This window comes from Pseudorasbora parva, chromosome 22 (genome assembly GCF_024679245.1).
Source record: "Pseudorasbora parva isolate DD20220531a chromosome 22, ASM2467924v1, whole genome shotgun sequence".
Taxonomy (NCBI): domain Eukaryota; kingdom Metazoa; phylum Chordata; class Actinopteri; order Cypriniformes; family Gobionidae; genus Pseudorasbora; species Pseudorasbora parva.
In genome coordinates this window covers 24,775,220-24,802,936 of record NC_090193.1, presented here as the reverse complement: position 1 = coordinate 24,802,936, position 27,717 = coordinate 24,775,220, and the positions used below count along the sequence as shown (strand labels likewise).

The following is a 27,717-nucleotide window of genomic DNA, read 5'->3' as shown; positions in this document are numbered from 1 at the left end:
ATAATAACATTTCGAGGGGGATGCAAGGTGTGCAAGAGAAGAAAACTATGGAAATTATGACAGTGCCCTTTTCGATCGCACCGCATTTCCCCCAGAATGCGATTTCTACCAAAGGGGATCGTGCATTCTTTTTACATTTGTGGTCTATGCAAAAAGGAAGTATTACTCTTAGATGTATATGGCTTTCTTCTTTCAGCCGAAAGTTATTATATCAAATAATATCCTGGATCTTTCCAGATTTGTTATGGCATTGAATAAGGCAGTGTTTTTGAAGCTTCAGAAAGACACACACATTGCTTCACTTCAGAAGCCATTGTTAATCCACTAGAGTTGTATGGATTACTTTTATGATGGTTTGGATGTGCTTTTTGGAGATTCAAAAACTCTGGCACTAAGAGTCAGGATATTATTCAATATCATAACTCTGATTGTGTTCGGCTAAAAGAAGAAAGTCATATAAACACAGGATGGCTTAAGGGAGAGTGCATTATGGGATAATTTTCATTTTTGGGGGAACCAACCCTTTAATAAAATTATTGTAGCAAGTTTATCATGGAATTTAGACTATTTTATTTGAAAACAAGAAAATGTATTTTTCAGTACACTCCTTTTTATCACTCTCTTTATTTCTCTTTTTCTCTTATTATAATCCACATATTTTACTGTCTGTGTCTATCAGTCAGTGATTTGTGTTCATATTTGCTAAATAAGGTGTAGTCTATCATTTAGAAGAATATAAATCAAAACCTTAAGTTATGTAATCTAAAATGTTTAATTGTCCTATTATGTAATCTTATGGCAACACTATTGTCAGTGATTCATTGTGCATCGATTTAAAAGCAAACAACATATATGATGCTACTATCAGTCACATAGTTTTGGTTTAAGGTCCGTTGACTGTCTTTGTGTGTTTATGTGCGTGCACCTGACCATAGTTGACAGTGATACTGTCTGAGGTAATGCAAATAGTCTCTCAACGTCTCCAAACATGTCAGACTTCCTGTAAAATTCACTCTTCACTTGCTGTCAGTGTTGTTCTTCATTTGTTTTCAGTTTTCTGCAACTGGCTTCTTGTTCCTGTGTATCTGAACACGTGTGTGCCATATCAGACACAAACTTGTTCTGTGAGATTATAACTGCCAATCATCCATATAAACAGCAAGGTTTGCTCAGGAGCGTCATGTCAATTGAATGTGACAGGGCACGTGCCATTCCAAATGTTCAGCCAAAATGGGTTTATAATGCAACTTTGAAAAACTATTTTAAATGATGTTATTACTATGTTACTATATGTAGCATGACTGTTGTTTTGGGCAAAAGTGTTTGTCTCCAGTGGAATGTGTTTTCAAATGTTCCAAACAATGAACATGTATGATAATTGGCGGTCAAGTTTTGTGCATTATTTAAAATTTTATATTAAAGGGATAGATTACCCAAACAATGAAAATGTCATGTTGAACACAAAATAATATATTTTCATAAATGTTTTAATGATTTTATCCAAACAATGGGGGTCATTGGGGGGTCCACTGTTGTTTTGGACCCCATCGACTTTCATTTTATGGATGAAAACAATTAAAACATTCTTCAAAATATTGTTTGTGGTCCACAGAAGAAATTATGTCAGACAGGTTTGGATCCACATGAGGCTGATGCATTCTACTTTGTGGATGTACTTTAATCTCTTTAAGTAGGGTTTAAACAAATTCCATGCCAAACAAAACTGCACCACTAGACCAATCCATCTTTCTCTTTTAAAACATGCTCTGAAGATCATTCCTCTCCTTGAAGACCTCCTCATCCCTTCATGAGGGAATTGCAGTGAGTCTTCCAGGCCCGTGTTATATGCTGTGCTGTTTCCTTCTTTGAACTACTACCTTACTGTCTTCATGCAAGCGTCTTCCTTTGGCAGGACTCCCATGCGTTTGATCTCAGGTCTTCTGAAGGGAGTGTAGATGCTAGATGGCCTCCCGGCTCTGCTTGGATACGCATGTCATGGGGTTTGTTTTGGCTAGAATAAAAAAGCTATAGAGGCTGTTGTCTTCTTCCACAAAGCCTATGGAGGATAAAGCTGTCCACATTCCAACACCCAAGTTTGAATGCAAAAACTGCGCATTCACACGTGAATTCTGTGTTTGAAAGTGTTAGGTGATTGATTCAAACCCTGCTTTCTCACTGGTCTCCTTAATGCCTATTTGTTGTGTAAATTTGAGACCCATTAGAGCTCCATTACCCCATGTTTATGTTTTATGTTTATGTTTATTATTTATTTGACAGGGACCATGTGCAAGTACATTAATCTTCCAAGAGAAAAGATGCTTCACACCAGATTTAGCTACAGCTAATTTCCATCCGCAGTCCCTGGGCAGATAAAACAATAAAATATATGCATCTAAACATCAATAACTTACTATCTATTTACAACCATATTTACAGTCATACTTCTGCCTAAACTAACCCTATACATACTGTCAACAATAAACCATTTAAAATTTCTACATTAAAAACTTGACTAACCCATAAACATAGTCAATGCTGGCATAACTGATTATCTGTAACGGATTCACAGAGGCAGGATTCAATTGCAAGTAACTCAGTTTAATTTGACAGATAGTGTCACAGAAGTCAAAACTCAGAACACTGAAGAAGTCCGGGTAAGACGGAGCAGTGAGAGAGGCTCTGTTGGCGACACGGGCAGGCTGTGAGCAGCTGTGACTCGGGAGATCGGTAGAGGTAATCCGGGAAGGGATCCAGCGTTTCACGGAAGGGGGAAACGACAACCAACACAGAGACACAAGGGGAAACATCCAACAACGCTCTGACAAAGACAAGAGAGAAACAGAGAGACTAAATAGGGTGAAGGTGATGAGTTGCAGCTGGTGCAGGTGATCAGCCACAGGTGCGTGATGAGCCAATCCCAGGCTCCGCCCTCACCTACATTCAACACGCACCCAAGAGTGAGACAGGGAATCCATGAACCGTGACAGTACCCCTCCCCCTAGGAGCGTCCCCTGACGCTCCCAGCCGACCTTACCTGTTGATTGTAATCATCAATAAGGGAGTGATCCAGAATGTCCCTAGCAGGAACCCAACTTCTCTCCTCCGGACCGTAACCTTCCCAGTCCACCAAGTACTGGAAACCGCGTCCCCTCCGTCTAGAATCCAGAATGCGATTAACCGAATAAGTTGGTTCCCCATCTACGAGTCGCGGCGGTGGGGGAACCGGGACTGGCGGATTAAGGTGGGAGTGAAAAACAGGTTTGATTTTGGATACATGGAAGGCGGGATGAATCCTCCTGTACGCCGGAGGGAGTTTGAGGCGGACTGTCGCCGGACTAATGATCTTGGTGACAGTGAACGGGCCGATAAATTTGGGAGCAAGTTTATTAGATACGGAGCGGAGAGGAATGTTCTTGGTAGAAAGCCACACTTTTTGACCGACGACGTAAACGGGAGGCTTAGACCGGTGGCGATCGGCTTTAGCCTTGGTGCGCGCTCCCACCTGGAGCAGAGTCTCACGGGCTCTGGTCCATGTGCGATGACACCTCTGGATAAAGGCGTGAACAGAGGGGACCGCGACCTCGGAATCCAGACTAGGAAAAATAGGTGGCTGGTAACCTACACTACACTCAAATGGCGAAAGGCCCGTAGATGACACTGGTAACGAGTTATGAGCGTACTCAACCATAGAGAGTTGCTGGCTCCAGGATGAAGGATTCTTGGATACCAAACATCGCAACACTCTTTCCAGATCCTGATTGGCTCTCTCGGTCTGACCGTTGCTTTGGGGGTGATAACCCGAAGACAGACTAACCGTGGCTCCTAGTAATTTACAAAACTCCTGCCAAAATTTGGACACAAATTGGGAACCTCTGTCGGAGACCACGTCCATCGGGAGGCCATGTAACCGAAAGACGTGGTCTACTACAGATACCGCTGTCTCCTTGGCTGAGGGTAATTTGGGCAAGGGAATGAAATGTGCTGCCTTCGAGAATCGGTCCACGACGGTCAAAACGACCGTCTTGCCCTGGGAGGGGGGGAGGGCGGTAACAAAATCTAGAGCGATGTGGGACCAGGGTCTCGAAGGAACAGACAACGGCTGAAGTAACCCATGGGGAGGTTGGTTAGATGTCTTACCAACCGCACAGACCGAGCAAGCCAAAACAAAACTGCGAATGTCGCGAGCCATAAGTGGCCACCAAAATCGTTGCTTTATTAAACTGCAAGTGCGGTTTACCCCTGGATGACAAGCAATGTTGGAGCAGTGACCCCATTTTAGGACCTCGGATCTTAACCCCTCCGGAACGAACAAACAACTCGGTGGGCCGCCGGGCGGGGGCGTTACCCCTTCTAAGGCCACTTTGACCTTCGATTCGATCTCCCATGTGAGTGTAGAGATAACTATCTTCTCTGGCAAAATACACTCGGGAGTAACCGGGCGTTCGGAAGCATCAAAAATACGAGATAAAGAGTCGGGTTTGATGTTTTTAGACCCGGGGCGGTACGAGAGAACAAAGTCAAAACGTCCGAAAAAAAGTGCCCACCGAGCCTGCCTGGAGTTGAGTCTTTTAGCAGATCTAATATATTCAAGGTTCTTATGATCCGTCCATACAATAAAAGGTACCCCCGACCCTTCAAGCCAATGACGCCACTCCTCCAACGCTAACTTGACGGCCAACAACTCTCTGTTACCAATGTCATAATTGCGTTCGGCAGGAGAAAGACGATGGGAGAAAAACGCGCACGGGTGCATCTTGTCATCTGAGGGAGAGCGCTGTGAAAGAACCGCTCCTACCCCCACCTCTGACGCGTCGACCTCTACCACGAACTGACGTGTGGAATCAGGGGCGACTAAGATGGGAGCCGAAACAAAGCGGCTTTTGAGTTTGGCGAATACAGCCTCGGCTGTATCGGACCACCTGAACGTCGTTCGGGGAGAGGTCAAGGCAGTCAGAGGTGCGGCTAGTTGGCTGAAATTGCGAATAAAACGCCGATAGAAATTGGCGAACCCCAGAAACCTCTGTAGGGCCTTACGGGAATCTGGACTTGGCCAATCCATCACAGCCTTAACCTTGTCGGGATCCATGCGCATTCCCTCCGATGACACGATGTACCCTAAAAAAGGAACAGACTGTGCATGAAAAGCGCATTTCTCCGCCTTGACAAAAAGCCCATTCTCTAGCAACCTCTGAAGCACTCGTCTGACGTGTCGAACATGTTCCTGGAGAGACGAAGAAAAAATCAAAATGTCATCCAGGTAGACATATATGAATTGGTCGACCATGTCTCTCAACACATCATTGACGAGTGCCTGGAAAACCGCTGGGGAGTTGGAAAGGCCGAAAGGCATGACCAAATATTCAAAATGCCCCCTGGGGGTGTTAAATGCGGTTTTCCATTCATCCCCCTCCCTGATGCGAACCAAATGATAAGCGTTACGTAAGTCCAACTTCGTGAAGACGGATGCTCCCTGTAACCTCTCGAAAGCTGAAGACATCAACGGCAAAGGATAGGTATTCTTTACCGTGATGTTATTCAGCCCTCGGTAATCAATGCAAGGTCGCAGAGAACCATCCTTCTTCCCCACGAAGAAGAACCCCGCCCCCGCTGGAGAAGAGGAAGGGCGGATGAATTTGGAGGCTAGAGAATCAGAAATATATTTCTCCATGGCCTCCCTCTCTGGAATAGAAAGAGAGTATAGTTTGCCCTTAGGCGGAGACTTACCTGGGAGTAAATCTATAGCACAGTCATAGGGACGATGCGGAGGAAGAGAAGCAGCTCGGGACTTACTGAACACTTCCTTCAGGTCGAGGTACTCCGGAGGCACGTTAGATAGATTCACCGTCTCACTCTGAAAAACAGAACGAGACACAGACGAACAAGCAGACACCAAACAAGACTCATAACACTTATCACTCCACGCAGACACAGAGTTTTGTCCCCAGTCAACCCTTGGGTTATGTAACTCCAGCCAAGGGTGACCGAGGACAATGGGAGCCAAAGGGGAGTCCAGGATAAAAAATGAAATGAGTTCAGTGTGGTTGCCAGACGTGATCAGTGTAAGTGGTTCTGTGGTGAATGAAATGTCAGGGAGAACTTGTCCGTTGAGTGCGTTGACAGAGATGGTGTTCTTAAGTGCAATGGTGGGTATTTTGAGTTTGTGTGCAAGGGCAGAGTCAAGAAAGTTACCCTCCGCTCCCGAGTCGAGGAGTGCTGGGCTGGAAAATTCCTGGGCTGCCCACAGCAATCTCACCGGAAGGAGAGTGGAGGATGAGGTCTTTTCCACGGAGATCCCGCCCGACAGTAGCCTTCTCCTTACCGCCGGGCGTGGTCCTCTTACCGGGCAGGAGTCTAGCAGGTGTCCGGTCCCGCCGCAGTAGAGGCAAAGACCACGGGATCTCCGTCTCGCTCTCTCCTCCCGGGAGAGCCGAGCTCGACCCACCTGCATGGGCTCCGGGTCGAAGGTGTAGCTGACCGCCTCCGCAGCGTTGGCCTGAGGGCATTCGACACTCTTGTGCTGAAACTCCATCCTGGATCTCAGCCGACTCAGACGAGTGTCCACCCTCAACGCAAGTTCGATCAGTCCGTCAATCTTCTCCGGAAGGTCGATCATGAAAATCTCTTTCTGGATGCGGTCAGCCAGCCCATGCAGGAACATGTCCCACTGTGCCTCCTCGTTCCACTTGCACTCGGCGGCCAGGGTGCGGAACTCGATGGAATAATCCGAGACCGAGCGGTTACCTTGACGGAGCTCTGCGAGTTGACGTGCCGCTTCTCTTCCGGTTACCGCTCGGTCAAACACCCTTCTCATCTCCGCCGCCAGCGTCTGGAACGAAGAGCTGCAAGGATGTTGATTTTCCCACACCGCCGTTCCCCAAAGTGCGGCTCGTCCGGAGAGCAGGGTGAGGACGAATGCCACCTTGGATCTCTCCGTGTTGAAAGTCTGCGGTTGAAGAGCGAAAAACAAGGAACACTTGGTAAGGAAGGCTCTGCAATAATTGCTCTCACCGGCATAACTCTCAGGGGTAGGCAGACGTGGTTCCGGTTGCCGCGATGCAGATGGTGTGTGGGGGATCGGCGGTGGGTCGGGCACAGTGGGACCGACGAGTTGTTGCATCTGTTGGGTCAGCTCGGCCACCCGTGCCACCAAGGTGTGTACTGCCTGTCCTGTGGCAGTTAAGTTCGCCTCCTGCTGGTCCAGTCTCTCGTTGCTGCTGGTCAGTAGGGCGTGGATACTCGCTGAATCCATGGTTGGTCAGAGCGTTCTGTAACGGATTCACAGAGGCAGGATTCAATTGCAAGTAACTCAGTTTAATTTGACAGATAGTGTCACAGAAGTCAAAACTCAGAACACTGAAGAAGTCCGGGTAAGACGGAGCAGTGAGAGAGGCTCTGTTGGCGACACGGGCAGGCTGTGAGCAGCTGTGACTCGGGAGATCGGTAGAGGTAATCCGGGAAGGGATCCAGCGTTTCACGGAAGGGGGAAACGACAACCAACACAGAGACACAAGGGGAAACATCCAACAACGCTCTGACAAAGACAAGAGAGAAACAGAGAGACTAAATAGGGTGAAGGTGATGAGTTGCAGCTGGTGCAGGTGATCAGCCACAGGTGCGTGATGAGCCAATCCCAGGCTCCGCCCTCACCTACATTCAACACGCACCCAAGAGTGAGACAGGGAATCCATGAACCGTGACATTATCTAATAATACCTTTCTAACATTTTGCGAGAAGGACTTCAGATCAGAGGATAATTTAAGACTATCTGGAAGATTGTTCCATTTTTTAACAGCTTTGAATGAGAAGGCTGTCTGTGAAAAGGCAGAGCTTCTGTTCGGTAATCTGCAGTCATTTCGACTTGTGGACCTAGATGTCCTGGTATTCTGTTCTGAGCAGAGCTGTACAAATCTCCTCAGTGGTGGAGGTGCGCTATTATTAAGAATCTTAAAAATTAATCGTACATTTGAGTACACAATTAAATTCGCAAAATTTAAGATTTTTAACCGGTTAAAAATTTGACAGTGATGATGTCTCAACGGTTTTTTATCTAATACCTTTACAGCCTGATTATAAAGGGATTTTAAAGGTTTTAATGTTGTTTCACTTGTTTGAGACCAACACGAGATACAATAATTAACATGAGAAACAATCATTGCATCAAGATATATTTTTGCGGCATCATAAGTCAGCATATTTCGAATATGTTTAAAAACTGAGATGTTGTATTTTAAAATATTAGACATTTTTTTGATATGCTTTTTAAATCCTAACGTTGGTTCCAAAAGGACACCTAAGTATTTAAATTCATCTACTACTTTTATCTTCTTATCTTTTACAAAAACACATGGAAAGGTTGTTGGTTTTCTAATTTTAGTGAAATACATTGTCACCGTTTTATCTACATTAAGTGTAAGCGAAGCAGAGGTGAGCCAGTCAGCGATGTTATTCATGACCTTAGTTAATTTATTAGCGACACTAGTAGCGTCATTTCCATGTGCATAAATAATAGTGTCATCCGCATACATTTGAACATCCACCTCACCACACACTGTAGGGAGATCATTAATATAGAGTGTAAACAGCAGAGGTCCAAGAACAGAGCCCTGGGGGACACCTGTGTCACAAGCCTTTGGAGTAGACAGCATATTACTGACCCTCACACACTGTACACGGTCACTTAGATATGATTTTATCCACTGCAGTGCACTGTTGGACAGTTTATAGTTGCTCAGTTTCTTCAGCAGCACTGAGTGGTTGACCGTGTCAAATGCTTTGCGAAGATCTAGAAACACAGTGCCAACGACCCCTCCCTTGTCCAGTTTAGCTTTTACACCTTCTATAAAATGGCAGCATGCAGTTTCAGTGGAGTGGTTTTTCCTATATCCAAATTGCATGGGATGTAGAAGATTATTTTTATTTAGATGTTCTAATAACTGTTCTTTAATTACTTTTTCACTGACCTTTGAGACAACAGGAAGTATGCTAATAGGTCTATAATTGCATACTTCATATCGATTACCGGATTTAAAAACTGGCGTGATAATTGCATTTTTAAAAACAGTGGGGAACATATTTTCTTCGATTGATTTATTAGTCATATAAGTAATAGGAGCCATTAAAATATCTTTATGTCTTTTTAAGATTGAACTATTAAGCCCCCAAATATCTTTACATTTGGAGTTTGTCAGTGATTCTAAGATTTTGAATATTTTAGATTCATTGATTGGTTTGAACTTCAAAAAACTTGGATTATCATCAATAAATGGATCAGATATTTGATAATTAGTACAATTATAATATTTGCCAAGTTCATTAACTGATTCTATAAAATAATTGTTGAAATAATTTGCAACTATTTGTGGATCGTTTTCAAGATTTTCATTTACATTAATTTCCATTTTCTGGCATTTAAAATGTTTTCGTCCAGTGACTTTATCAACAGCTTTCCAAAGTTTTTTAGTATCACCTTTTGCTTGTTCAATCAAATTCATATAAAAGTTTGCTTTCGTCTCTCTTAACAACCTTATAACCTTATTTCTAAGCTCAGTATATAAAAGTCGATCAGTCATGTGACCTGTTTTCAAGGACTTTTTAAGTGCTGTATCTCTTGACTTCATTAGATTCCATATGGACTCATTTATCCAAGGCAAGAATTTTTTTTTGGATTTATTCTTTAAATGGGATTGTTTAGAATATTTGGATAAAAGTTCATGGAATGTGTTTAAAAAATCATTACATGCTGACTGACAATTTTTACCAGATGTTAATTGTTTCCATTCAATTTTTTGTATTTCATTATGAAACAGTTCTATATCTTTCTTGGGAATATAAGAAGCCACTGAATCATGGTCAATTAAATTAAAATGTTTATATCTCATTTTTGATAATTTCCTAACCATTAAAGTAAGATTATGGTCAGACAAGCCTGTTATCAAATTATAGGTTTTGGTAATTCGTTCTGCGTGATTAGTAAAGATTAAGTCTATTAAAGTTTGGGACGAATTTGTTATTCGTGTAGGGTGTTTTATCATTTGTGCCATCTGAAACTTGTTACTAATTTGTTTTAACTTTTTCCTGATACTCTTGTTCAGCCAATTTATATTAAAATCACCAAACAAAATGGTTTCCTTATTATCACATTTTTTTAGTATCTCAATGAGATGGTTAAAAAAAATGTCTTTTGCTGTAGGTGGTCTATACAACACAATGACCTTAAAAGACATTTCAGATGATAGTCTGATTGTTACTCCCACACATTCCAACGACTCAGTGAGATTTTCAATCAATTTACAATCCAAATGTTCCTTCACATATATCATTACTCCACCACCCTTTCCCTGTTTCCGGTCACATCTAAAAACATTGTAGCCAGATACATGAAACAGAGTTTCAGGAGTAGAGGGTTTTAGCCAAGTCTCAGACAAACATAAAAAATCCAGATTTGAGTCCGTTAGCAGATGTTCCAACTGTTCAGTCTTTGACAAGACACTTCTAATATTCAAATGTCCACCAAGGATTCCCCTCGGCTTTACTTTTGGCTCCCAGAGAATTTTTGCATGATTTACAGTCTGGAACAATCTAAATCTTTGTTGTTTCAAAGTCACTCTGTCTTTGCACGTATACTCTGAACACGGGGGAAAACGTGGCGTTAAAAGGTCAACAGCGGGAATTTCAACTTTCCTTTTCACTGTGCGCGATATTAAGTTGGTTTGCAAAGACGACACACACATGTCCGCGGCTCTAGAAGGAGCAGAACTCACCGCTGTGGAAGTTGTAGAACCATAAGCAGCAAGCGAAGAGTTGACACTGTGTTCCGTAGTTAGCCGACCGCCCACAGGACCCGGGTTTAGATGGATATCTCCACACAGTAGTAGAAGCATACACAGTAAATTTGACGCTTTCTTTTGTGCTGATGTTTGAGATCCCTCATTGCGGTCCTGTTGATGAACGTCAGCGCGTCCGTAGTTTAAAATCACAGAATAAGCGATGTACTGGCACCACGAAACGACAGGGGAGAAAGCGATATGCTTCACAGAGCGTGGCGAAAAGTAATAGGAAGTTGACCAGGTGTTCCATGCTGCAGCGTAGATTGCAACAAATTGAAGAATCAAAATTACGCGTTGTACCTGAGTGCTTGTTTTCCTAACGTGCAGACGTTGTGATATCGGTTTTATACCTTTGTTGTTATAAGATAAATTTGGCGGCATCCTAGATTGTTTTAAATTAAGTGGAGTCATCAAATTAGATGACTCCACTTAATTTGATCATCACATTAGATCATAAAATATTCCCAGCTCAGGCTGCAATTTAATCATAAACTTGAGGAACATCTGTGCATGCGTCTACCCTGAGGAGGAGGTCTACAGTAATGTTTCTTGGCTGGATCAAGCTTTCTGTGTGCAGCAGGTTTAATTATATATCGGTGAGTGCAGGCCTGTGGGGCTACGGCTGTATGATTCAACCCTGTTGACTTTGCCCACGTCTCTTTTTCTAATTACTTCACACTACCTCTCCATTACCCTCACATACTGAAGGCAACATCAAAACATGTGCTCTGTTCCAGTGAGCCTCCTGCGGAGGGTGTGTTTTAAGGCATTATATGAGCACTCCTGAGTCCTGACATCCTTCATAGAGAAGACGATCCCAGAATGCGTTGCGGCAGCTCTAAGAAAAAAAAAATCTAAATTGAGGGGGAGAAAGCAAGAGAAACTTTCAGTACTGAAAAATGTCAATAAAAATGTTCAGTGATTTATTATACACCTCTCTTCAAAAGTTTGGAGTCAATAAGATTTATTTTTCAAATAATACTGTTCTTTTGAACTTTCTATTAATAAAAGAAAGACATTTTTGATTTGTCAACACAGTAATTACATTTTATCCCTCTGAGCCTCTTTGGTCAGAAATGACCAAATTGTAGGGTTAAATGCTCCTATTTTAACATAGGAATACTGTTTTAATTAAAAAATATATTAGAAAAAAAAAGTGTTTTATTTAACTGGAAAAAAATGTTCATAAAATTGTTGTGAATATTGCATATTATCATAGCCTGATGTCATCATACCCAGATTCTAGTCAGAGTATGAGTCTGATACTGCTCCATTGGGCTGTGGTTATGGGGCGTGTTTCAACCGGACCATCAATTGGCTAGACGTACAAGTTACAACCAATCAGAGCAATGGAGTAAGTGACGCATATTGACTTGAGCGGCACATGGTTGTCAACAGAACTCAACTGCACGCACACTGGAAGAAGAACGTGATGAGTGTAAACGATCTTTGACTGTGTTGTAAAAAGATTTTTAAAGATATAGAGACTTACCAACACAATCGTCATTTTTGAGAGAAATAGTAAAGGTGAATGCATTTATGAACAAGTTCTTCATTAAGTAAGCAAATTCCACCCAAGTGCTCTTTGGTGACGTGAATGATTACGTTACTGTTGATCATCTGTCCATCATCGTATAAAGCCCGCCATGACAATTTGATTGGTCCGAACAGCTCTGGATTAAGCATAGTTGCTCCACAACTGATCAATTCCAGACCGAACTTTCCGACCTCAAATGTTGTGGGTGGGGCTAAGTTTAAAGTGTATGTAAGATTGTGGACAAAACTGGTACTGCAATCACTATCCCCTCTCCCCCTCCCCCCTGACTCGAGGTTGCCAGATAGGCTGCAGGATCCAGCAGAACGTTTGTAGCTTCAGCTGTGGTAACTAGAGCAGATCTGGCAACTAAGATTTTGAAACACTACTGACTTCGTGATTGGTAGATAGATGGAGGGTGGAGCTTCAGGCCAAAACACAACATGTCAACATCAACATCAGTTGAGGGCTGCAACAACAACTTTTAAATGACAATATCCTGGCTGGACTACTGTTGTCAGTGATATAAGTATTTGAAATTAACATGATTTCTTAATGTCTAGTGACATATCAGGGCCATTTATGATTATTTGAAATACATTTCTTACACATAGTTCCTTTAACTGGCATTCAGACCCATTAAGAAATCTTGCTGGTTCCAAACTTTTGAACAATAATGTTTATTTTTTACCCAGTTTTAATTTTCATTATAAATTACAATATAATATTTCAATTTTATATTCCATTATGGGTATTGCATTGTTAGCTTGTCCAAGATGGCAGATTAGATGAGATAAATGAAAAACTGCATTGATATATGAATAATCATTCAAAAGAATCAAAATAGTTAATTTAAATCTAATTCATGGGTTGTAAGGTTTATGTATTTGAGTTATTAATGTATATTGTAATTATAGTGTGTTGTGTTGTTAGCTTAGCAAAATTTTAAAATCAAACTTTTGAAATAAATGGGAGAAAGAGGTAAAGAAGGTGCGGGTTTTAAGTACTTAGGGCCAACAGTCAATGGGAAGTGTGGAAAAGAGGTGAAGAAGCGTGTCAGGAAGGTTGGAAGGGGTGGAGAAAAGTGTCAGGTCTGTTGTGTGATATAAGAGTACCAGCAAGAATGAAAGGAAAGGTGTACAGGACAGTAATGAGACCAGCGATGTTGAATGGTTTGGAGACAGTTGCACTGAGGAAAAGACGGGAGGAAGAGCTAGAGGTAGCAGATCAGGATCAGGAATGAGTACATCAGAGGGACAGCACATGTGAGATGTTTTGGATACAAAGTTAGAGAGGCCAGGCTGAGATGGTTTGGACATGTTCAGAGGAGGGAGAGTGAATATATCGGTAAAAGGATGCTGAGGTTAGAGCTGCCAGGCAGGAGGTCAAGAGGAAGACCAAAGAGGAGGTTTATGGATGTAGTGAAGGAGGACATGAAGGTAGTCGGTCTGAGAGAAGAGGATGCAGGGGATATGACTAGATTGAGGCAAATGATTCACTGTGGCGACCCCTGAAGCAAACAGCCGAAAGGAAAAGATGAGATATCTTATGTAGTGAGCAAGGAAGTAAATGTGGTTTAATTTTTGGAATAGAACTATTCCTACTTTTGACTTCAGCTTCTGGAAATCAGAAACATATTAGAAACAGAGTCAAAAGGCATTTGTGTTTCAGTATGCCAACAAGGGGTCATCCTACTTGCATTGTAATACATCTTGCAACTACTTTACACTAAGATCATTGTATATATTCAAAAATGTAATGCATTACAATATAACAATATTAATGAGAGTCGCTGTCAGTGGCATAAAAAACACTCCAGGAACACCAGGAAGTTTCTTTCCTCCCTTGACTGGCTCACTGGGATGAGATGGTCATTTATTTAAAAATCATAATCAGCAACACTCAGAAACTGGCTGTGTCCCATACGTCTCCACGGCTGCCCTTAATATCTTGGCGACGGCGCTGTGTTTGGAGGCACAACACCATGCGTCCTCTTATCACCCCACATCCTTCTTCCCAAATGTGATGTAATGCAATTTAATGCCTTAATTAGTATTCTAAACATGGGGAGACGTTGAAAAATGGCTCGCTGTTGTTGTCGCTGCAGACATCGGAGCTGTGTGCCGAATAAGAGACTGTAACAGAGAAAAATAAACTTGAATGAAATGATTATTAAACTTGAAATAAGTGATGATTAGCGTCTTATGAGTACATAAATCAGCGGCTTGGTAACAGATCTACTGTAGTTTCCCTCAGACACGTCTGATAGGTCAGCTGTCACCATGTCTTAATGTCAGCATGAAATCAAAATTGACATTTCTTGTTTTGCTATGGAATATTGCAGTATATATTGCTGCACAATTCATATGCCTTTATAATCTTTAATCAAAATAACTTCCACTAGACTGCACCTTTTGTCAAGGCTTTTACAATAATCTATTTGAAAATAGAAATAATGATCTTCTCAAGCCTGTGATATCAGTAATCCTTTGAAAAGGCAAACAACAGATTCTGAGAGAATTTATGAATTTAAAATCGTTACATAACCAGTATCAAGACTCACCCCAATTTGTAAATATTGCCTCAGCCTTTGTATTTACACATACCTGCCATTATGTAGTGAGTGATTTTGTGTGTGATTGATATGTCAGCCCATATTTTGTGTAACAGTTCTTCTGTAAAATGACATATCAAAGTAGAGTGAAGTATGCCAAAGCACTTGGACACAGTTCAGATGATTTTCAGTTTCAGAGTGATAAAAAAATTCTCGATCTATGTTTTCATCTTGCTTTATAGCGATCTAAAAATCACTACAAAATACACTGTAAGACTTGAATATATCTAATGTTTCTCACTTATTTTATTTATTATTATTTTATTATGTATAATGTTCATGTTTTAAACAAAATAACACAATATAAATGCCAATCAGGTAAGAAAAATGTAATTGATGTAATTCACTGAAACCATGTCTTATTGTCTTATGCAATTTTAATTCTCGGGTAGATTTATCTTTTTTTTAAAGATATATATAGACATTTTTTACTGGAAAATGAGACAAAATGCTAGCCTGACAAGCCAGACCCACATCAAGATGTTTGGTCTGGAAACTCACCATAGACAGGGCTCAATCCGAGGGGCGGGATAAACGGTTGTCTTTCAAACTCCCTCTGCAAGCGATAGGATAGCGCTACAACCAACCAGAGCAACGTGAAGCAGAGCTAGTTGATAGATTAAACATTCGCCGTATCCGTTCGGCAAAACTCCGAACACATCTTCCCTTTTTAAGAATGACTTCAGTGGCGTTCTTTGTTCTTTTCTCAGAGAAAAGCTTAACTCCAAGTCTTCCAGAGTCACGGTCAAAGCTGATTCGAAAGACCGCCGTTCGCCAGTTTCTGTGTTTACTAGAAGCACGCAAACGCATCTCGGCCGTCGTCATCATGGCCCCACCCACCGACTCTATGCATGATGTGATTGGCCCGGCAAGAGTTAGGCGATTACAGCTCAGAAGGGTATTGAGAGTTGCTAGACGACACTCGCGGGCAGATTAAATTTGCTGCCGCTAGGGTGCGTCTAGATTTCTAGGCTAACAAAATGCTACATGTAGGGGGTGAATAAGTATAGTAAGGCAAGAATTTTTGCAGGCAACTAGTCTGTAACCATGTTTTCAGGATTGGAGAGGGCTACGCCTAATAAATGAAAGAATCAGCCATTGAAAAATCATATCTGAAATCATAACCATACAGACATTCCTTGTCAATGTCTGTAGTGATTACCCCTGACAGACAGGTTTGGATTGTGTTGTTGTTGTTGTTGTTGTTTTATAACCCTCCTTTATGCAGTGTTCATGTTTTGCATTGTTTTTAAGTTTGTTGTGGAGATCATGTTTTCCCATATCAGGATAGGTTTCTTATTCAGAATTGTTTTGCCTGGCCTTTTTTGTTGACAGAATAATAGACTCTGATTGGTTGTTCAGTGCAGGTACAGCTGGCCGAGAGCCAGAATTCCTGCAGCACTGAGTCACTGAGGGATGATGTCTCTCTCTCTCTCTCTCTCTCTCTCTCTCTCTCTCTCTCTCTCTCTCTCTCTCTCTCTCTCTCTCTCTCTCTCTCTCTCTCTCTCTCTCTCTCTCTCTCTCTCTCTCTCTCTCTCTCGTCTATGTCGCTGTGTCTCTCTGTCGCTTCCATACAGCACAAACACAACCTGCTCCACCCCTCCTTTCCCTCCGCCCCTACCCGTCTCTCTCATTCACACACAAACACACACACAGTGCTGTCAGAACACACGCGCGGGTGGGTTCACTGCATTCCCTGGCAGCTGCTCTGAGTACGGGAGATCGAGAGCAAGAGCGAGAACACTGGATCTCATTGCCCTCCTCGCGATGAAAATTTAACGATGTGCTCCATTATTTAACCAGCCAGAGCGCTTCTCTCCCAGGCTTTGCGTCGCCGCTTGCTTCAGTGTCATTAGCGTTGCTTTGCGCAGGGATAAAAATGGATATCTATTATGGGCTTCACCTGCACTTTACCTGCTTTTCCATTACCGCTGCCTACCATCACCAATGTGAAAGTTGGATCTAGTTGGAATTAGTACGGTTGGGTTGGAATTAGGTTGGAATGATATAATACAGATGTTTTGTTTTTATTTTTCATTGTGTGTTTCTTTAGCATTAATTCTTTTAATGTTTATTCCATCCAGACGATAAAGAAGAAGGAGTCTTGGGCAGCCTTCCTCTTCTCAGCTTCAAGATTGGACCAGTCCAGGCGTCGGACAACATCAGCCGCAAGTTTGCCTTTAAGGTCAGTGATCTATGTGCATTTTTAATACATGTTTTGAATGCTGTCAGGACGGGAGGGGTGACAGGTAAACACGCTATTCGGTGTCAGTGTTGGTCATATGATGATGATAGGAAACTTAAAGCCACGTTTCTGAATTAATCATGATTCGATGACCACGTATCTGTTTTTAGTCAAAACCACTGACTTTATATTTACCCGGATTGCACACCCACACATGCAGTGGACTTTGCATCTTTGCATGCGTTCCCGAATGTGTTTGCACACCATGCGCCAGAAGGGCAAACATAATGTCCGATTATATTTTCATCACTATCCCAGGCGACTGGGTTTGAGTACATAGACCTTTAGAACATACATATATGACGGATCACAGTATTTCGGAGCGTATACGCCCCTGGTTGCACTGTGAGAGAACGTTGTTGTGGTGAGTTATCATAATTCAGTAAATAAGATTATGGTTGGCCTGTTTGTGAGGCTGTATTAGATTAGATGGGTGCATGCTGGGGAAGCATGTGAAGATGCGTTTTGAGCTGTGTTTATAGTATTGTAGGTGTGCTCGTTCCACTTTTGGGGAACGTGAGACCGTTATGTGTTTGGTAACTGTGTTTATGTCTTTTGCCTCTGGCTCCACGGGGCCCCTAAGGGCTGGGCTGGAGATCTTCAAGAATCTAATGTCATGTCTCTGCAGGTCTTGTTAGGTTTCTAGTAAAACTGCTTTTTTATAGGACACCTGGCTTTTGAACTGACCAATAGGAAATAAGTAAGCAACAGAGGAGGCACGTTGATGACCTTTGGCAATGCTTTTTTGAAAATAATCAGTAAGGAGGAATAAGCTTTGCATCTGTCAGAGCTGTATTAAGAATCATTTAAGCTTTTTAAATACTTAGTTATGTTTAAAGGACGCTTTATGGTTGGTATATATTGGGGATATTTGTAATAATTTTTATTCTTCAGTTACTAATGCATACATTTAAGTTAATTAATCGTTGTAATAATGCTTTAATTATAAGAATATTTGAAACATTTTATTTAATAATAATAATAATAATACGTTTTGTTTGTAACACACTTCTCAAAATCTCAGTGCTAACAATGTAGTGCTAATTTGACTTGGAAAAAAAATTTGACTTTGAAAAAAATATTATTTATATACACTATTCAAAAGTTTAGGGTGGGTAAGAATTATTATTGTGAAATATCATACAACTGTTTTCTATTTGAATATATTTTACAAGGCCATTTATTCTTGAATTACTCCAGTCTTCAGTGTCACACTCTTTAGAAATCATTATAATATGCTGTTTTCCTTCTCAAGAATTTTTTTTTTTATTATTATCAATGTTGATAATGAAGGATCCTTTGATAAACAGAAAATTCAAAAGGACAGCATTTATTTGACATAGAAATATTTTATAGCATCATGAAAGTGTATGCATCTTTACTGTCACTTCCCATCATTTTAATGCATTCTTGATGATAAAACTCTACTGACGCACACTGAATAGTGTATATTACAATATATTATTTGTATTTAATAATAAATAAATTATTTTCTAAATATTATTTCTTTAGACCCTTCTATTTGGATTAACTTATATACTCATGTAATATGTAGCATGTGGCATGTCTGTATAATGTTGTTGTCCATTTAATAATCTTGTTTAAGAAGCTAGTAGTTCAACAGTCATTTGACTGTAAGATCATATTAACTGTAAAGCATTCTTTATAGTTCTCAAATGTCTTTTTGTATTTTTCTCTCTTTGGTTTATGCATCACATTATACTTCTAAGGTTCATCCCCTGTGGAAATGGCAGGTTTAGACACACCGCCAATACAGCTTTACTAAAACCCATGTCTGCCTATCCACGTGTTTTTGAAAACATATCCAAAGCTGTTCACTCTTCTACAAAAGAAAGACTATTTTATACTCTAGATATATATTTGTAGAACAAAGCAAACCATCAGTCAGAGGGATCTAGTAGCCTCTTGCATCTGCACCCTGAGGCAAAAGGTGTGCAGTGTTTCTTTAAATATCACCGAGACCCCTAGTGTAGTTTCGGTGTAGAGCCACGTCAGCGCAGATCAGGTTCATTTTTATGGCAGCCATCATAAAAGTCATGAGACCATCATATATGTCACACTATGTCTCTAAAAATATATGTATGCATGTTTTGAACCTAGCTTGGTGTTAATTAACCTGGAAATATTGAAATGTTTTTGGCATATATGTGTGTGTTTATCGTGTGTGTGAGAAAGAGAGATAAAGGAAAGGTGTGTTTAATCAACCATTCTTCATCGTGCTCTGTGACAGTGAATGGTTACATGTATCATGTTGCCTTCACAAAAGAACCTGAAACATGTCCGATGCGGTGCATCTTGCCCAGGGTCTTTCTAGTCAGACTGTTCTCCTGCAAGTGTTGCAATTCTTTTATGACATTCTTCTCCTGTCTGCAATGATCAAAACTGCTGTTTGGCCTCTGGGCACAGGATATTCTTCAGTTTCACATAGGAGAGTCTATTACTCTCTTGCTCTGCATCGCTTTAGGTCTTATATGCCCACACACACTTATATATGTGTATATTATGTGTGTGGACACTTGGATAAAATGTGTGGACAAAATTGTCCCCAGAAGTACATTAAATCTGACAAAATTTAGAGTTAGGGCCCGATCACACCAAGAACGATAGGATAACTATATAGATAACTATACCATCCATAACAAACAGACAGTAATGCTCTGTTTGTTTTAAACACACACTGCAGTGATGTTGACTGTTTCTTTTAAATGCTAGCGCTCCTTAAAGGTATGTGGATTTTACATGGCTGCATCCGAAATCACATGCTTTCCTACTATATAGTAGGTTAAAAACAGTATGTATGTCCAAATGCACATTAAAAAAACGAGTAGGGAAAAAGTACCTGGAACCCCTTCTACTTCCAGCGAGATTCTGAAGTGTGCATATGATGGACACTTTACTATCCCATGAGGCCACAGGAGAGGGTTTTATGAATAGCAGTGAAGCAACACAGCAGATGTTGGTAGACTCCAATGTAGTGTGTCTGCATTAACAGTCTTTTTAAATGAAGTAATTACTTACTTAATATATACCTATTTAAGAGAGTATGTGATTTTGGATGCAGCAACTGGCTGTCTGTGCTTTTATTGTTTATCACCTGTAAAAATATATATCCTAACAATATTGTTCCTCTGTCGTTATCATTATAGCTGCAGTGTGGACTATTCTCATAGAATTAAACCATTATTAAAACTTTATAGTTATAGATATTGTCCTTGGTGTGAATAAAGCTGTTGATTTAATGTTAATTTGGTACAGAGAATAATTAAAAGAAATTTGATAAAGAAATATACATTTGTTCTATCTGATCTATCCATAAATACAGCAATTCCACTACTGTCTAAAAGTGAAGCATATTTTTCATTAAAGTATGTTTTTTTAAGTTTTAACTTTAAAATAATTCACCCATTTTTTTATATGTTTAATGCGCTAGTTCACACGAAAAGGAAAATTCTGTCATTTACTCACCCTCGTGTCATTCCAAAGTGTTAGACTTTTGTTCATCTTCACGAGATTTCTGTCCCTTCATTGACAGCTATGCATCTACCACTTTGACAGTTTATAGCTAATCCATATTAATTGAGCTGTTTAGAAGAGAATCCATATGATGAACAGAATTTGAATTTTTTGCCACATTTAAACATTCTTCAACTCGCACATCAGTTGTAGTAAACGGAAGCTCAAGCATGTTCGCTTGACGTGCGAGAACCAATGAGGTTCATTCTCAAGTTACGCGGCACGTTTGAGCTTCCGCAGGAACCAATAAGGTTTGTTTAAGTTGCTGATCAATGTCGATCAATGTGAATAAAAGCCTCACTTCAGTTAGTTCATTATATGAATGAAAAACTTTAAACTGGACCACTCAATTCATATAGATTTTGTTTTACAATCTCTTTATGAACAAAGTTGTTGCGTGGACAGTCAATGGAGGGTCAGAAATATCTCAAATTTAATTTAAAATATCTTCACTTGAGTTTCAAAGTTAGTCTTACAGTTTTGGAACGACACAAGGGATTATTAACTGATGACAATTTTCTTTATTTTTTTGGGTGACACTTTAATGCTTTTGTCTGCAAGAGTAATATCAATTCTTTCTCAGCTACATTTATTTTTAATGGCTATATAAATGTGAAAATGTGTTTGTTACTGTTCTCTTTGGTTATTTTTCTTTCACTCCTTTCATTCTTATGTCCCAGTATAGAGCCGTTGCAATATTAATGAGGCTTGTTGTGTAACTGCTGTGTGGTTGGAACATTTTTAGCCCAAGATTCATCTTTTCTCTGAGGGATGAACAGCAGAAACATGAAAGATCAGGAGGTGAGTCTACCAACTCACGCCATCAGACTTTGTGCTGAGAAATCTTTCCTGGAGGGAAAAGTCATCAGCGGCTGAACCAATGCATGTGGGATGCAAATATACAGCCAGACAGCTTTCATGTAGCTTGTAATGGATTCATGATAGACATATTTCCCTATAGTAGGGTGGACCATGAAAACAGAGTTTGCAGCCAATCTGTAATAGCTATTTTAAGAGCAATTTGGATCATACCTCTCATTCTCACCTGTCTCTGCAGTCGGTGTTGTCTGTCCTGGGTTCATTTTGTTCTTCTCAGCAGCCCTCAGCTGGTTACCGTGTCCTAGCATGCAGGGCTGAGGTGTCTCTCTCTTATCAGACATGTGGACTCGGTCTGTTTGCTGTGTATGAAGTAAACATCAGAGCGTTCAGAACAGACACATGCCATCCAGAGTGTGTGTGCATGTTTGTAAAGTACTGTGGTAGACAGAACACACACACAAGGAGCCATACAGCCCTGTGTGACGCCTAGTCATTAAAGGTTGCTGCAATCATTCATTTTGCTGTTCTCCCCCATATTTGTGCTGTTGTTTGAGCTCGTGCTGTTAACTGCTTTGTCAACTTGGAGAGCATCACACTGCAGCTGTGGCTCTAACCTTGCCCCAATGTGGCATGTGCATTTTTTTTCAGCCGTTTGCCTTCGCACAGCTGCGTTGCTGTGTATTCACAGTATGGTAGATTATTATAATCTTTTTAACTTAATATTAGCTTGTTTGTCCTTTTGCGATCGCATTGTCACTCACTTCAGCGATGATAAAGACCTGTTCATTTCCACAACCGTATGGAGCATCTAAATCTCCTCACTGTCTGTTTCAAGCGTCAGCTCACAAAATGTGTCCAACAAGTAAGATACTATACTCAATATATGTTTGTTTCCTCTTTACATGATCTATATAACCCTTATCCGGTCATAATTGTAATATGTCGTTAGCTGGACTGTCGTGCTTGTGTAATCGAGTTGTTCATGAGAACAGATTGTGTTTTTGTGATTGCTATAACTCTAATCTTGTCATAATTGTAATATGTCTTTAGTTGGACTGTCATGACTGTGTACTATCGAGTTGTTCATCAGAACGGTTTGTGTTTTTGTGATGGAAGGGGTGACTTTTTCATTGAACATTCGACCTGTATAAGATTATGGTTGAATATTTAGATCATTAAATATTAGACCCTTTTGAATCATTAAATATTAGACCCTTTTGGGGGTAGGGGTATGTTTGTTTTGTTGATTTGAAATAACAACAAAGGTTACCAGAAAGCACTTTTCCCCACCTTTAAAGGGCTGCTAACTTCATTGCAAAATACCTGAAAGGCTACATTACTTAAAAATATTCTATATTTTGATATTTTGACAACCCTATTTGGTGTCATAGTTTTCTGAGAGCATGTTTGTCTACTCAGCATGTCTACATGTCCCTGCCCCCTGGACTCCAGGATCAGCAAACATACGGATCATACGGATCAAAAACAAGAGAGTTCAGTCTAGCTCTGCATGACTGAGGGTACACAACTACTTGTGTCAGAGGCTCAGAAAAAGAGAGCGAGACGGGCAGAATGACAGAAGCAGGGAGACAGGAAAGCAGAGAGCTGTCATTTCCATGTCTGCTGAGCCTTGACTGTCTGCTTCCTCTTCCATCGGGGACTCCAAAAAAATAAGGCACAAAATTGCCCTGCTCCTTTGTTTTCATATTGAGCTGCTCCGCGAATCAGCACCTGCTGTAATTTGTGTAGGCAGGTGAACTGCCCGCTCTCTGAGCTTTTCTGATGGATATATATATATGGATATATATATATATATATATATATATATATATATATATATATATATATATATATATATATATATATATATATATATATATATATATATATATATATATATATATGTATATATATATATATATATATATATATATATATGTATATATATATATATATATATATATATATATGTATTAGGGGTGTAACGGTTCACAAAATTCACGGTTCGGTTCGATACGATACACCGGTGTCACGGTTCGGTTCGGTACGGTTCAGTATGTTTTAGATACAGCAAAAAGAAAAAATTGGCAGATAAATTACCTTTTTTATTATTCTTTTATTAAAACTAACAAAGTATGATTTTTTTTTTTTTTTTTTTTACATTGAACAATGATGGCGCTATACTTTTCCCATCTTCTATGTAGTTACAGGAATAAGACATTAGCTCTTTACATTAGCGGTGCGTGTTGCGTTGCGTGTGCGTTGCAGGAGCCCCCCCACACCCTGTAGTGCTTTCACATATGCTGCGTTTGCAGTCCGCAAATGATCCGCTGTTGCATTCCACAAACACAGCATTGATTCATTATTTTTTATTTAAAATCCAAAAGTTATTACTGAACATGCCTCGTCAGAATTCCAATTCTCTTTGTTTACTCTTTAATATAAGTCAGGTTACGTAGCCTACTACATTTAAACAACATTTTATTAAATTCATTTATTCTAATTATATACTTTAGATTTAGCTCACACAAGTGGCAAAATATTTAAACATAGTTTATAGCCTTAAATCACAAACATTTTAAATTAGAAACTTACAATAGTCTATTCAAAAACAGCCGACTCTCGTCTTTTCTTTCGTTTTTACACCCTTTTAAAAGAAATCCTGCAGGTCAAAAAGAACTTTGCTTTTCACATCCAAGAAAGTACGAGTGCTATCCATTATGGCACTTTTTTTACCTAGCTAAATGCCAGGTAAGGTGTCATTTTGTTGCTTTACTTGAGAAAAAAAAAGCCATGTGTTGACTTTGAAACAAGAGTATATTTTAAATGATATGCATCTGTGGTGAAATTACTAGATTTTCGCGTCAGTACATGTTTATTTTAATGCGAACAATGTTTTATCACTTTAATGCAGCAACGCAGCGCAGCAAAAAATAGACTCGGTACGAAAACGATCCGTGGACTGCTGCAGACGCAACGCACCTGGAACGGACTGACGGACAGCATCCGCGTGCAGTGTGAATTCTGTAATCCGTTAACATGGGTACGGGAAAAAATACGCACCGCACACGCACTGCAGACGGAGTATGTGTGAAACGGGCGTTAGGTCTCATATCCGCGGCTATAAATGACCACTCGCCGCGGTGATGTCTTTTTCCATTTGAATAAGTTGGAAATGTCTGTCTAAATGCTGCGGGGATAGTTTGTGGGATAGTTTGTGGCTGTTTCTCCTGTTTATCGTCTTGTTGTCGGCATAAATGAGTTGATTGACATGACATGAATTATTCCCGCTGCTGTAACGTTACCATCAGCAAATGCGACAGAGCGTTGTTTTTTAATCCATCAATCTTGCCAACACCATCATAGCTTACAAATATTCCAAAGTTCACCCAAACACCAGACCTGTTGGTTATTGGAGGATCTTCTAGTTCTATTTTTTTAAACGCAATAGCCATTTTGCCACGAGCATTCAGCGCGTAGCCTACTGAGTAAGCGAGCACCTGACTGAGCAGCCTAAAACATATTTGGTGTTTTTTTTCTTTCTTTCACTTTGGCGGTGTCAGGGGCATTGCCTGTTATGTCGTTTTGGTTATTGGGCTACCTTGTTGAACGCATATTATTATATTTCACACACTTTTTTATTTTCCAAATCTAATTAATTAGTTCAAGAACCGTTCGGTACATAATGCGTACCGCGTACCGAACCGAAAGCCTCGTACCGAACGGTTCAATACGAATACGCGTATCGTTACACCCCTAATATATATATATATATAATATATAATTTTTAGTTTGTATGTTTGAGTTGGTTTATTTATTGTTTTATTTATTTTGTTACTTTATAATTAATTTTGTTTCATTATGTAATGTGTCTTATTTTTAGTTTATTTTACGCTATGTTGTTTTTCATTTTATTGTATTATTTTATGTTGTTTCATTTTTATTATTTATCATATCCTATTCTATTTCATTCTATTTTGCATTTTATTTTATTCTATTCTCTTCGAGATGCTATAGATCACTATTCAGATGATGAGATGTACTGTATATTATTGTAAGATACAGACAGTATTGTACATTTAAAAGAAACAGTCAACATCACTGCAGTGTGTGTTTAAAACAAACAGAACATTACTGTCTGTTGTTATGGATGGTATAGTTATCTATATAGTTATCCTATCGTTCTTGGTGTGATCGGGCCCTAACTCTAAATTTTGTCAGATTTAGTGTACTTCTGTGGACAATTTTGTCCACAAATTTTATCCAAGTGTCCGCACACATAATATACACAAATGTAAGTGTGTGTGGGCATGTAAGACCTAAAGCGATGCAGAGGAAGAGAACATTTTTCAAGAATATACTTTATCAGTGTTTTCTTTGGAAAACTTTGACTTCACTACATTCCAAAGCATAATATATAATGTCATACTTTTTACTGCACTACATTTCATAAATAAAAGTTTTTTTTATTTATCTTTAATTCTTAATTATATTAAACATATAATACTTTCTTACTTGTTCTAAACTAAAATTGTAATTACTTTTACTTGAGTAAAAGTATACAGCACTACATTTTTATTGTAAGTATTAAATAATATTCAATATGAAACGGAGTGCAGTAAAAAGTACAATATTATGTTTTGGAATGTTGTGAAGTAAAAGTTTTCCAACGTGACGGTTCGGTTTGAAAAATTTGAAATTTTTAGAACAGCGCTTCTGAGAGCTGAAGCTAGAGAACAGCGGTCTTTCGAACCGGCTTTGGCCGTGACTTTGGAAGATTTGAAGTTAAACTTTTCTTTGAGAAAAAAACAAAGAAAAAAAGAAAAATGTGTTTAGAGTTTTGCAGATCGGATAAAAGTTTAATCAATCAACTAGCTCCGCTTCACCTTCTTCGTTGCTCTGGATGGTTGTAGCGCTATCGTATTGCGTGTAGAGGGACTTTGAAATTATCCCGGCCCTCGGATTGAGCCCCGCCAGCGGTGTGTTCCCAGACCCAACTTCTCAAGTGATGTGGGTCTGGCTTGTCAGGCTAGGATTTACCAGAACAACATGAAAGAAATCCTAGCTAAAACTCAGCGACATTTGTGTTGTGATGACGATGTGATGGCTCCGCTGTGGGTCATAGCTGAGATGAGAAACTATGTTTAGTGGATATTGTACTCAAAGGAAATAACCTGCAGTGCCTTTCATTGTGGCCAATTGAAATCGATGATCTAGCATTACCAATAAATTGACTCTTTTGGACATTCGATTGAGTCTGCAGTGTAAACTCGGCTCTCTTTCACAACTCTGTGATGGATCATAGTAGCTCATGTAGCCCGCACCTCTCTGCCAGTGCCATAGGAGACGGAGAGCTCTTGGCACGGAGAGAGACAACAAAGCCCACTCAAATTACGACAAGACGCGTAGCTTGACCTTCTTTCATGTGCAATGAAAGGGTCAGATGAATGTCGCTCTTATCAGATCATCTGCTGGTCTGGTGGATTGCCTTCACTTGCATCAGCAAATGCACCAAAAGAGGGCGTCATTATAATATGAAATCCTACACAGATCAGGATACTAATACATACTTTCCGATTTTCAAATGCGTAGGCTTATTTCCTCAGGCTGGCTAGAATAAAAATTGATCTTCTGCTAGTTCTTGTCTGTGGTCTGACTGAGCCTGTGAAATACCTGAAGACGATATTGAGCTCTCATGTTTCTGAGAGAACTATGTGAGAGATTTCTCTTCACAGACCAATGTTGACAAGCATTTTCAATTAGGACATAATTAAGCTTTGACTAAATATAGTCTTGATGGAAGTTCTTCTTTCTTGTGAAGAAGAAAAGGCAGTACCTGTGATTATTTGGGTAGACGAGTACCTGGTAGTTAAGAGGAGGTCTCAGGTCTGTAAAGATAGATCAGTCTGACGTGTGACGCCACTGTAAACTCAAATGTCTCCTTTAGAACATAAATATGTCTCCAGGAAGCACTTGGACTGATATCATCCCACCTTTGAGGATGTGATTCACAAGCACTGAAGCATCACTAAATACCTGTTTAGCTTTCTGAACGGCAGGTTTATTTAATACGATAGTCCTGTTATTATTTACAAACCCTTGTGTCATCTCAAACCTGTATTACTTCTTGCTTCTGTGGAAAAT

At 40.0% G+C, this 27,717-nt stretch overlaps 1 protein-coding gene across 13 annotated transcripts in view; it reads left to right on the top strand.

Annotated features, from left to right (window-relative positions):
* Nucleotides 1–27,717, top strand: part of plekha6 (pleckstrin homology domain containing, family A member 6) — a 99,581-nt gene that overhangs the window by 48,539 nt on the left and 23,325 nt on the right. For 10 of the 13 annotated variants that reach the window (XM_067431675.1, XM_067431674.1, XM_067431672.1 and 7 more), the window contains exon 6: nt 17,060–17,160. In XM_067431675.1, the coding sequence (XP_067287776.1) occupies nt 17,060–17,160 (101 nt within the window). Of the gene's footprint in view, nt 1–16,625; nt 16,972–17,059; nt 17,161–17,212; nt 17,585–27,717 lie in introns of those variants that run through there. The other 3 variants (XM_067431682.1, XM_067431683.1, XM_067431685.1) reach the window with 2 other exon arrangements.